A 13,250-nucleotide genomic window follows, 5' to 3' on the forward strand; every position below is an offset into this window, starting at 1 on the left:
GCTTATTAAAGTTAATAACTATTATAAGGGAATTGAAGTTATCAAATCTAATTAATCCTTTCTTCACTGTATAACTTACACATTCTGATTAAAGCGCACTGACTATCTCTCATTTATTTAGATTTTTGGTTTGATTACATTAAATAACAGAGGTGTCACTTTAAAAATGCACACATCTAACGTTATAATGATTTCCTAACTGTTTATGCTCATTCAGGACAAAATTAGTTGTGTTTGGAAAAAAAAAACCCACCAAGATCGACATCTTTAGATGTTATTATTAATTATGTATATTAGTCTGTTCAAACGCATACCCAAAACCCAGAATTTCGCTCCGCTTCACAGAATCCGTTTGAGAAACAGCGTCTATTTTTCACTGTGGAGTGTGTTAGCTGACAGTCATGACCTGCTATATGACTGTTTTGAGGATAGCATAGGAGGGGTGAGGACACCTGTAATAAAAAGGAACAGAATGCCGCCATTTTTATATTTATTTCAAAGTGTTTTCATGCCTAAACAAAGCGAAAGCACAGAACAGACTCGTATTTAAGAGTGAGGGGCGTCCCCTGGTTGTTCGGCGGTATGTGTTGCGTATATTATTACCAACCTTCAGAGAAAGATTGAAATTACGGGGGAAAAACAGGAAGGTTGTCACTTAACGGAAATAATGTCCAGTATAGAATATGTGGTCATGCTGCAGTGGAAACAGAATGAATATTGTGTCTGACTCCATCATGAGCTTGGAGGACTGCATCCAAACATCTCTGCAATGACTCAAATCACTGATTAATAAAGTCATCTGGAATGGCAAAGAAAGCGTTCTTGCAGGACTCCCAGAGTTCATCAAGATCCTTTTGATTCATCTTCAACGCCTCCTCCATCTTACCCCAGACGTGCTCAATAATGTTCATACCTGGTGACTGGGCTGGCCAATCCTGGAGCACCTTGACCTTCTTTGCTTTCAGGAGCTTTGATGTGGAGGCTAAAGTATGAGGAGCAGCGCTATCCTGCTGGAGAATCTGCCCTCTCCTGTGGTTTGTATAGTAACGAGCAGCACAAATGTCTTGATACCTCAGGCTGTTGATGTTGCCATCCACTCTGCAGATCTCTCGCACGCCCCCATACTGAATGTAACCCCAAACCATGATTTTTCCTTCACCAAACTTGACTGATTTTTGTGAGAATCTTGAGTCCATGCGGGTTCCAGTAGGTCTTCTCCAGTATTTGTGATGATTGGGACGCAGTTCAACATGATTCATCTGAAATATCGACCTTCCGCCACTTTTCCAAATGATCAACTAGATGTCAAGTTATTAATTGTTGCTCTTACAATTGGGATGGACGACAAGACTTGTCAGGTAGTGTACTGTTGAACCATTTCTGAGCACTGCATCTTGTGTTTTCAGACAAAATGGCTGCATTAACCCTGCATAGTTCAATTGACTCAATTCCGATTTGTCTTTCTCCCCTGTGGCACACATGGGATTTTGCCCATGTACATGTAAGCAGGACAAAATCACATGGATTCCGATTTCCTCAAATCAGATTCACGCCTTGTTCATATGTGGAAATTTATCCGATTTAAATTGGATCTGAACCCTCGTGTCTGAAGTGTAAGCAGGTAGATCGGATTTTCACCTGTCAATGTGAGTCGCACATCAATAAAAACCGTAGCGAATTACGTCGACTTAGAACAGACTTCAGCAAACCTTAGAGTCCCAAACCTTAAATCTCATACACGAGGACTGAAAAGCTTTAATATTGTCATGTAGCACAAGTATTTAAGCATGTTAACGAGAGAGCGCGAGCACAACATCTGCCATGTAAACTAATATAAAACTATTGCATTCAAAACTTCACGCTATGGAATCACGCTATGGACATGACAGTAAATTCCCTGCTAAAAAAATCCCTTTAAAAAGCCTCAAACAGGAGAATATGGACAAATGAGAACTTTTCTGTTGTAAACAATAGCAAAACAACCTGTCAAAAAGAAAATTAAAAAACTGAAGCCCTGTGAACAGAATAAATACAAGAATGGAGAAAAGAGCGCTCTTTTATTATTAGCTGTCAGTCAGCGCCCGCTCTTTCCTGGTCTTTTGTCTTGTGCCGTGTAAATGCAGATAATCAGATAGGAGTCACTTTTAAAAGATGATGCAAGCAGGTCATCAAAAAAAAAATCAGATACAGTCACAAAACTGGAATCAATTAAGACCTGCAGTGTAAATGCTGCCAAAAAGCTGTTCTCTGTGAATGGTTCCTAAGTTGTTGCAATGCTGTGATCCTTTCTGTCTAACAAAAGAAACCCTAAAACTCTGTTGGAGACTATTAACAATATTGAGTCTCCTGCTACTTTTGTTATAGCGGCGTTTTCGAATGAGGATTGCAATTGCTTTCTGTTTCATTTTGTCCACAAGGTGAATGCTGTCAGAGCAAGCATTGTGCCATCAGCTGCCCCTTATACCGTCACAAATCCTCCAATTCTGGACTATTTCCCCCCATTACACTAAGTGATTTAATTGAGTTAATGGGTGTGATGAAGTCATCCCAAAGCCCTGCAGATATTTTACCTGCATCGCTGATTTCAGAATCAATCGCTTTTATTGGCCCTTGTTTACTTTCGATTTGGAATCTTTCACTTAGGCTTGGACAGGTTCCAAAGTGTTTTAAACATGCTGTTATTCAGCCACTCTTGAAAAAGAGTCATCTTGATCCTGCTTTGCTTAACAACCTATATCGAAACTGCCTTTTATTTCAAAAGTTTTAGAAAGAATTGTCGCCATGCAGCTGAATACTGTTTTAGAGGCTCATCTTTGATAAATTTCAGTCTGGTTTCCGTAAGCATTAATCCACAGAAACTGCCCTTCTTAGGGTCTCAAATGATATTTCAGTGAAGTTTAATTTTAAACTAATTTCGAGAGGAGCATGTGCTAATCATGATCCTCCAATCAAAGGATCCCAAGTCACTATATATATATATATCCTCATTTCCTCTATACAACTATCTTCGTCTAGAAGAAACCCCCCTCCTCCCACCTTTATCCAGAATGGGCGGCACGGTGGCCCAGTGACTAACACTGTTGCCTCACAGCAAGAATACCAATGGCATAGGGTCTTCACTGGGCCATCTGGTATTTCTGTGCGGAGTTTGCATGTTCTCCCCGTGTCCGCGTGGGTTTCCCCCGGGTTCCCCGGTTTCCTCCCACCATCCAAATGTGCTCTATATTATAGATAAAATAAGCCTAAATCTTTTTTCTAATGTCTTACTCTCAGGAAGTTCACCTTGGCCTCAGCAGCGGGGGAGTTTCAGATCGACCTGAGCTCAATCCCCCCTCGCCCTGTGAAAGGAGGGAGCCCTGGGCTCGAGGATCCCTTGAGCTCAGGACTCTCTCCCGGGACAGCACGCCAAACAAGCTATGTATAAATCGTGAGCTAAGTGTGAACTCTTGAAATGGCTGCCGATGCAGGTGAATGTTCTGTGCTGGTTTTGCTGGATCTTAGTGCAGCTTTTGATACTGTCGATCGCTGCACTTTAATTAAGAGGCGGCATTCTCTTGTGGGCATTACTGGGTCACCACTGGGTTGGTTAACCTAGTATCTTGCAGACAGGAGTTTTTCTGTGTCCATAGGAACTCATATGTCAGACTCTGTTCCTCTGTCCTGTGGTGTGCCTCAAGGTTCTGTCTTAGGCCCTCTTCTTTTTAATTTATATATGCTCCCTCTCAGCAAGATTATTAGTAGTTTTAAAGGTATATCTTACCACTGCTATGCAGATGATGTACAATTATATTCTTTTAGCCCTGACAGGCTAGACAACCTCTCTCTTGCAGGATTGTTTAGTCTCCATTAACAAATGGATGGCAGACAATTTTCTGCAAGTGAACCCTGCTAAAACAGAAATGTTCATTTTTGCTCCCGATAGCATCACCCCAATGATCAGGCAAGTTTTTGGGGGTTTGTCATCTTGAAATTGCAGTGATATTAGAAATCTTGGTGTCATTTTTGATCGAGCTCTGTTTTAATAGCCATGGTAAATCTGTTGAACATCGCAAAAATCAGAGATATTGTGTCAAAGGAAGAGATGGAGATGCTTGTCCATGCCTTCATCTCTTCTCGATTGGATTATTGTAATTTTCACTTGTCTCAACAAATCCTCTATGGAGCGATTGCAAGTTGTGTCGATTGCAAGTCTTTTAAACTAACACAGGAGGTCACACATTACTCCTGTGCTAAAGGCACTTCACTAGCTTAGAGTAAATTTTAAGATTCTGGTCATTACATATAGAGCTATGCATGGTCAAGCACCCCTGTATATTCAAGGTCTTTTTAGCAGTCACTCATGTAGCCGGTCTCTGAGGTCTTCCGGCAAAGACCTTTTAGCCATTCCCAGAACTCGTCTTAAGACTAAAGGTGACTGTGCCTTCTGTGTGGTGGCCCCACGGCTCTGGAACTCTCTCCCGATAGCACCGAGAACTCTGGGATCAGTTGAACTTTTTAAAAAGCATTTAAAGTCCTTTTGGTCAAGCTTTTAATTAACAGTATTAGTGTTTCTGTATTTGGATTTTAATTAGTTTGAATATGTTTTAACATGTCTTTTACTGTCATGCTCTTTTACTTGTTCTCTCATATTGTAAAGCACTTTGTGACTCAATGTCTGGGAAAGGTGCTATATAAATAAACCTTTACTTACTTACTTACTTACTTAATTAATTAATTAATTAATTACTTACTTACTTTAGTGACTGCCACATCTGGACTGACTGTATTTTCCATAAGAATGTATACTACATGTATACTATAGAGTGCATGAACCGAACCGTGATGGTTCGGGACAAATACATGTACCACTGCTCCGCCGATTTTAGCTTTATTATTTGTTTCCCCTTCAAAATCAACTTTTGAGAAATTTAGGTTATTGTCTTCTCCTACTGTTAGACAAAATGTATGCCCCTGCTGGGGGTTAATTAAAATAAAGAAAGCTCTACGTTCTTTTTTTATATGCAGTATTGATTTAGTAGCTGTATTGTGATATTTAATTTAGGCATCATATCAAAGTACATATTTTAGTATCGCAATAACATTATTCTTAATAAACCAGTTGTCTTATGTCAGGCAGTAAGAGAATCGGTAACTATCAGCGTCCTAAATAACGAGTTTAAACTATGAAAGCATGTCAGTGCAATAGCCTAGTGGTTAGCGCGCTGACATATGGTGCAGTAGCACTTCAGGGCGTCCCGAGTTTAAATCCCGACTCGTGTACATTTCCCGTCCCTACCCCTTCTCTCTCTCCCACTTCGCTTCCTGTCTGTAAAAGTGTCCTATTCGCTTAATAAAGGCAAAAAGGCCAAAAATAAATCTTTAAAAAAATAATAAATAAAAAATTTGAAAGCATGCTGAGATTGAGAAATGCCTCTTCAGCATCTCATGTTGCGTTCACACTAGATGTGGATGAAGCGGCAATTGACCTTTCGCTAAGCCACACCCAAAAACCGCCAACCACCAATCGTGGCTTAGCAACCGTAGCTAGGCGCAGGAGCTCTGTCAAGCTTTCGAGTGAGGGAAACAAGCCAAAGCGTTGTGCATATGAATTGTGCAAATCTGATACCCGCCATCCTTAAAGTTTGGACAGGGTGGTGGAATTTTTTTCCCTTTTCAAAACCAAAAACCCAAGAGGAGAAATGCCAGCATGGATCAAGCTCTGTGAGGGGCGCTAAAGGAGTGGAGTTAAGCTGGTTTTGTATCGATATTCCTGACACATTCAGTGATAGACGACAACAACTCACACACCTCTTACCCTAAACAGATCTAAACTGTGTTTCCTACAAAAATACAAAGCAGGTTCTGTTTCACAGCTGTCTTTTTCTATTTTTTCGCTCGATATTATGGAGCACTGCTCCGTTTAAGCCCTCACCATAGTACTCATACTAATAGCAGTCATATTCAATCTGCTTCAAGCTACAAATATTTAAAATTACATATCAACAGAACAAAACCGAGATGTGATCACAATCTGAGCACTTGTGATCAATATACCTCACCCGCAGCTGTTTTTCAGTCATTTATAAGCCTCATGTTCATGTCAGATCTTCAATTCATCATTGTTTTCATCTGTCTTTTGGAGATGTAGTTATTGGTGACAACATTATACCGGGTTAGTGTCTGCTTTTATATTTGGTGTGTGATTAATATTTGCTGGTAGGGAAAATCTATTTGTTCAGTTTTGCTATTTATACTTTGATTTGCATTTCAATTTATTTATTTATTTCTTCCACTGAACTGCAAATTAGAATAGAAACTGTATAAAGAGCACACAAACATACTGACAGTTATAGGTACTGTACATTGTTATGGGTCAATGATGCTAATATTCGGCACAAATCCATCAATTTCCTCTTTCTAGCTGTGCTTTCTATAAATTAATTATGTAGAAGCACTGTCCATGCGTGTTTGCTGATTGGTTAGTAATGCTATATTTCATTGCACAACATTAATCTATGATGCGAATGACGTGGCGCGAGTTGAGCAATTTGCACGTTTGACGTGAATCACTCGAGTTGGAAAATCTGAACTTCAGTGGAGATTCACACCGTGTTAACCAATCAGGAGCTTTCTCTTGTAGTGACGTCATTATGATGTAGCGCGTGTTGTTGGTGTCCCGAGGGGAAATCTTCCTGCCGACACCGGACAACCGTTCATCAAACTGGTCTTAGCTCAGTATGAAGCACCAATGAAAGCCTCCATCCAGGTATAGATTCTGGAGGAGTTGATGAACTCAGAGCTGGGTGCACCTCTGATAGGATCTAGTTGACTCAGACACAGCACCAAATGAATATATACAGTTTTTAGCCTTTATAAAGCACAGCCACTCTCTCAATAAAATCCATGTTAGCCTAGCAATGAAGCTAGAGTCACAGGGCAGACAGAAGCCCTGCCCATGACACGAATTCAAGTCTTTTGTGAGGTGAATTTGACGCGTGAATGAAGCGAGTAAACTCTAAATGTTCATACGCGATTTTCAAATCTACTGAGACGAAAAAGACTTCACCTCGTAGAAGAGCTCAGAAAACCAGGCGTAATGGTAATTTTACCTGCCGTCAATGTGGGAAAATCTTTACTCAAAATAACCTTATAGTTATATAAGAACCATATATCCATATTAGAACTCGCACCAGAGAGAAGCCTTACCCGTGTCCTGCGTGTGGAAGGAGTTTCAGTCAAAAGAACAACCTTGCAGTTCACATCAGAATTCACACTGGAGAGAAGCCTTTCTCATGCGATCAGTGTGAAATGAGATTCAGTCAAATACAAAACTTTAAAGTCTATATGAGTTCACACGGGGGAGAAGCTATTTGCCTGCCAACACTGTGGAAAGAGTTCATGCGATTACAAATCCTTAAATTTCACATCAAACTTCACACTGGAGAAATTTTACATGTAGAGACTACCTTAATATTCCCATGAGGATTCACACTGGAGAGAAGCCGTATATGTGTGGTCAGTGTGGAAAGAGTTTCTATCACAGAAGCAGCTTCAGATCTCACACAAAGGTCCACATTGAAGACTTTGCATAAGCACAATGACTTCTAGAAAACCCTACACCAGGGGTGTCCAACCCGGTGTCTTGCATAGTTTAGCTCCAGCTTCCTCCAACACACCTGCCTGGAAGTCTAGTATACCTAGAAAGAGCTTGATTAGCTGGTTCAGGTGTGTTTAATTGGGGTTGGAACTAAAATCTGCAGGACACCGGCCCTCCAGGACAGAGGTTGGACACCACTGCCTTACAAAAGCACTACTGCAGTGGTTTTCAATTCCGATCCTCAAGCCCCCACCCTGCACAGTTTGTATGTCTCTTTTATTTGACACACAAGGATCAGTTCATGGATCTCTCTAGTAACGAGCTGATGATCTGAATCAGGTGTTTTAAGTAAGGAAAACATACAAAATGTGCAGGGGGAGGAGATGGGGGGTGCCTGAGGACTGAAATTGAGAACCACCGCTCTTCAGGGTTCCCATGGGTCATGGAATATCTGGAATATCATGGAATTTTCAAAGGTCTGTTCTAGACAGTGAAGGTTCTTTTTGGTCCAAGTCTCAGAATATCAGGGAGATGCAGATTTGATATGCCGTTGGAATATGAGACAGTTATGCAACTGGTCAGCACATATTCAATGGTACCCTTGTAGAAGGTGATAAGCATTAGAGCAAGGGTTACCAAACTTGTTCCTGAAGGGCCGGTGTCCTGCAGATTTTAGCCCCAACCCTAATCAAACACACCTAAACGTGCTAATCAGGGTCTTACTAGGTATACTTGAAACACCCAGGTAAGTGTGTTGAGGCAAGTTGGAGCCAAACCCTGCAGGGACACCGGCCCTCCAGGACAGAGGTTGGTGACCCCTGCATTAGAGCTTTAATCAGGCCTTAGTAGTTAAGCCTGACAGGGCCCGAGCCTGTTATTTTGATTGACAGCTTGATTCTAAAAGCCTTAACATGGTACAGCTTGACAAAGTATTTGCCAGTGCCAACAAAAGATAATTGCCAAGGGCAAGGCTCTAATTCACCTCATTGGCATCCATCGTTGCATCTATGTCTTGCTGATCTAAACACATCACAAGACAGCTCATTTACTTCACGAGGCCAGCCTGAGCCTGTGTAAAATGATATAAATTAAGGCCAAGTAAGTTAGGTCAAAAATGTTCAACTAGCGAGGATGGGTGGAGGAAGACTTGCTCTTTTCAGCTTGCATAGGTGTTATTGTGCTTTCTTAAAGAATGACGTGGTGTTGGTGGTCCAGGTGCAACCTGAGCACAGAGCCTTGTGGGGCACATGTGCTCAGTGTGGTAGTGCCAACACAGACTGCCTGAGGTCTTCCATTTAGAACAGGGGTGACCAAGCTCGGTCCTGGAGGGCTAGTGTCCTGGAGAGTTTAACTCCGACTTGCTTCAGCATCTGCCAGGAAGTTTCTAGTATATCTAGTAAGAGCTTGATTAGCCGCTTCAGGTGTGTTTGATTAGGGTTGGAGCTAAACTCTCCAGGACACTGGCCCTCCAGGACCGAGTTTGGACACCCCTGGAGTTGGAAAGTCCAAGATCCAATTGCAGAGGGAGGTTTTAAGGCCCAGTAGGTTGTGTAATTATGGTTGTCTTGTTGTGGACTTGTGCTGAATGCTGAGCTGAAGTCAGTGAACAGCTTTATAACATAGGAGTCTGTTTTCATCATCCATACAGAAATGTGGAGATTGGTGTTGATATTGTGTGCATGACTAACCTCTCAAAGCACTTCATCATGATTGGAGTTGGTGCTATGGGATGGTAGTCATTTAAACAAGATCATTTTCTAGGTACAGGTATGAGTCTTATGGTCTTCTGACCTGTTTTAAAAATATTAGATTTTTTTTTGTTGTTGGAAAAATGTAATTACGGTAACTTTAGTCAGATTTGCTGTTAAACTGCTATAAAAATACCAATTGTACCTATTATTACTTCATGAGGTGCAGCTGGATCACAGAGTTGGAACTGATCTTTTAATCTCAAAGCACCTTCACAGTGCTTTCTTTTAAATGTCCGCTTTCCTCTTTTGCATGAGTATAGTAGCAGTCAGAGAGAATAAAGTCAGTCAATGTATTTTTTGATGAGTCTGCTATGTCGGCAATGCTAACATTACCTGCTACCACTGTCATGGTATGACTACAATGGCTTGAAGTTGTCTATTCTAGTAAGATTTCATCTGTTCTTAGTTGCCTAAGTGTTGTAGCAGAGGCCAGCTAGTCTAGGGGTGGTCAAGAGACAGAAGTTAGACTCTGCGGTCTTTAGCATCCTCATTAGAGCACCTTCTCCAATACCTACAGATATACCTACGTACACTCACTGGCCACTTTATTAGGTACACCTTACTTGTACCAGGTTGGACCTTTTGCCTTCAGAACTGCCTTAATCCTTTGTGGCATAGATTTTTTTTTTCGTGGCATAGACATGCATGCAGATTTATCGGCTGCACATCCATGATGTGAAACTCCCGTTCCACCAAATCCCAAAGGTACTCTATTGGATTGAGAATGGGTGACTGTGGAGGTCATTACAGTGAACTCATTGTCATGTTCAAGAAACCAGTCTCGGATGATTTGTGTTTTATGATATGGCACGTTATCCTGCTGGAAGTAGCCATTAGAAGATGGCTACACTGTGGTCATGGATGGACATGGTCAGCAACAATACTCAGGTAGACTGTGGCATTGACTCAATGCTTGATTTTTACTAATGGGCCTAAAGTGTGCCAAGAAAATATACCGCACACCATTGCACCCCCACCAGCCTGAAACTTTGATACAAGGCAGGAGGGAGCCATTCTTTCATGTTGTTGATGCCAAATTCTGACCCTACCATCTGAATGTTGCAGCAGATATTGTGACACCCCAAACCTTGCAACGTTTTTTCCAATCTTCTATTGTCCAGTTTAGGTGAGCCTGTGTGAATTGTAGCCTCAGTTTCCTCTTCTTAGCTGACAGGAGTGGCACCTGGTGTTGTGCGTTCATAGATGCTCTTCTGCAGACCTCGGTTGTAACGAGTGGTTATTTGAGTTACTGTTGCCTCTCTATCAGCTTGAACCGGCATCAACAAGGCAGTTGCGCCCATAGAAATACTGCTGACTAAATATTTTCTGGTTATCAGACCATTCTCTGTAAACCCTAGAGATGGTTGTGTGTGAAATAGATCCCAATAGATCAGCAGTTTCTGAATTACTCAGACCAGCCCATCGGGCACCAACAACCATTCCACTTACAAAGTCACTTAAATCACCTTATTTCCAATTCTGATGCTCTGTTTGACCTGCAGCAGATCGTCTTGACCATGTCTACATGCTTAAATGCATTGAGTTGCTGCCATGTGATTGGCTGATTAGAAATTTGTTAAAAATTTACTGTTTAATAAATGGTTACTGCTGCAAAAGATAAATATATTTATATCGATCTCAAAAAAATTTTATATTTTTGTATTTTTTGCAGTAACATGCCCAATATATGTGCGGCAGCTGTGGTCCAATGGTTAGAGATCTTGCTAGGCATAAAATTGAAAGGTTGCAGGATTGATTTCCAGCACCGGCAGGGATTGTCAGTTGTGGGAGTGAATATCCACCACTCATAATACCAAAGCTGAGTCCCTTAAGCAAGGCACGATCCCCCAACTGCTCCCCGGGCGCCACAACAGTGCGTGTAACTGGATGGGTTAAATGCTGAGCACAAATTCCGACTATGGGTCACACCATACTTGGCCTCATGTCATGACTTTCACATTTCATATGTAAGACCTATTGCATCTGAATTCAGGGCTTTTGAGGGACCCGTCGCCACTCTATCAAAACACTCTGAGATTACGTTACACCTCTTTCAGCATCTCTTAGCAATGATAAGACCTTACATGTGCTTGTTATTGGTTTTAATACTTAAATTTGCATTAAAGAATCTGAGTTAACCTGTTGTATTTTTCTCTTTAGAGCTGATGGTGGTAAAAGAAGAGACTCAAGAACCTAAAGAAAGGGAAGAGAAAGATCAGTTTGAGGAACACCAAGATATAATGACTGATGAAAAATCTACCAAGACAAAAAAGACTTCACCTCATAAAAGAGCTCAGGAACCCAAATCTAATGGTAACTTTACCTGCAGTCAGTGTGGAAAAAGTTTTACTCAAAGACACAACCTTATAGTGCATATTAGAATTCACACTGGAGAGAAGCCTTTCTCATGTGATCAGTGTGGAAAGAGTTTCATTGGAAAGTCAAGACTAGTATCCCACATGAGTACTCACACCAGAGAGAGGCCTTACTTGTGTCCTCAGTGTGGGAAGAGTTTCAAACAAAAGCATAATATTGCAATTCACATGAGAATTCACACTGAAGAGAAGCCTTTCTCATGTGATCTGTGTGGAAGGAGTTTCAGACAAAAATCAAGACTTGATATTCATATGAGTACTCACACGAGGGAGAGGCCTTATGCCTGCCAACAGTGTGGAAAGAGATTCAGGCAAATTCAAATCCTTAAGAATCACATTAAACTTCACACTGGAGAGAAGCCTTATGTCTGCCCTCAGTGTGGAATGAGATTCGTTCAAAAACAAAGACTTGAAACACACATGAAGGTTCACAATAAAGACATACAGACAATAAAGTCTTTCCTTTGCCAGCAATGTGGAAAGAGTTTTGCTCAAAAGGGTACCCTTAAAATCCACATGAGAGTTCACACCGGAGAGAGACCTTACACTTGCTCTCAATGTGGGAAAAGCTTTACACAGAAAAGCAAACTTGATTACCACATGAGGCTTCACACTGGAGAGAAACCTTACACTTGCTCTCAATGTGGAAGGAGTTTTACACAGAGAGCCAACCTAGATTACCACATGAGAACTCACACCGGAGAGAGACCTTACCTCTGCCAACAGTGTGGAAAGAGTTTCAGTCAAAAGAAATGCCTTGAAATCCACATGAGAGTTCACACTGGGGAGAGACCTTACATTTGCTCTCAATGTGGAAGGAGTTTTTCACAGAAAGGCAACCTTGATTCCCACATGAGGACTCACGCTGGAAAGAAGCCGTTTGTATTTGGTCAATAGAGTTCGGTTTCAAGGACTGGTTCCATTTCAGAACTGCATGGAAAATGCTGCTAGGACCTTTGCCGATAAAGCTTTGCTTCCAAAATATGACTCAAGTGATGATTTCCCTCACGGGCGTGATGAGACCTTTTGAGGGGAGAACGATTGAGAAGTGAAGTGTCGGGGGGTAAAAAAGTGCAGGTGCTCAAGGAACAGGTTTCAAGTGCACCCTGCCTCTGCACGTACCTGATTACCCTTCACCTATGAGAATGCGTTGCATATGTAAATTATTACTTTAGGTAAAGTAAACAGTTAATTATTTTATGACATTGACGCAGGTTTTATAATGTTGCCATGTAAACACTACTCCTATTTGAACCCAGTAGTAGGTCTATAGTAAAACTCGTCATCTTCTGGATGTGACTGTCAATAAAGACTCATCATAAGTAGTGATATTATTGTTTGTGAGACACAAGGAGTGATTGTAGCTCTTGTATCACAACTGCTAAACCTGTCGAGCGCTCTTTTGCCCCGTCTAGTGTCTCTCACACTCAATAGTTACAATAATAGAAGTCTTTCTTGACAACTGAAAGTCAGACACTGTCACATCTTCAGTTTGGTTGCACTTACTGCCTGCATGATTAAAGTGTGTACTTGGCTTAAAACAATGTG

General features: G+C 41.3%; 1 protein-coding gene across 4 annotated transcripts in view; it reads left to right on the forward strand.

Annotated features, from left to right (window-relative positions):
• The window catches only part of LOC130222759 (zinc finger protein OZF-like), a 52,726-nt gene extending 39,699 nt beyond the window's left edge, over positions 1-13,027 (forward strand). For all 4 annotated transcript variants that reach the window (XM_056455295.1, XM_056455294.1, XM_056455296.1 and 1 more), the window contains one exon: positions 11,488-13,027. In XM_056455295.1, the coding sequence (XP_056311270.1) occupies positions 11,488-12,599 (1,112 nt within the window). In that variant the 3' untranslated portion in view covers positions 12,600-13,027. The remainder of the gene's footprint in view (positions 1-11,487) is intronic.
• Positions 13,028-13,250: the final 223 nt, after the last annotated feature.

This window comes from Danio aesculapii, chromosome 4, assembly GCF_903798145.1.
Source record: "Danio aesculapii chromosome 4, fDanAes4.1, whole genome shotgun sequence".
Lineage (NCBI taxonomy): Eukaryota > Metazoa > Chordata > Actinopteri > Cypriniformes > Danionidae > Danio > Danio aesculapii.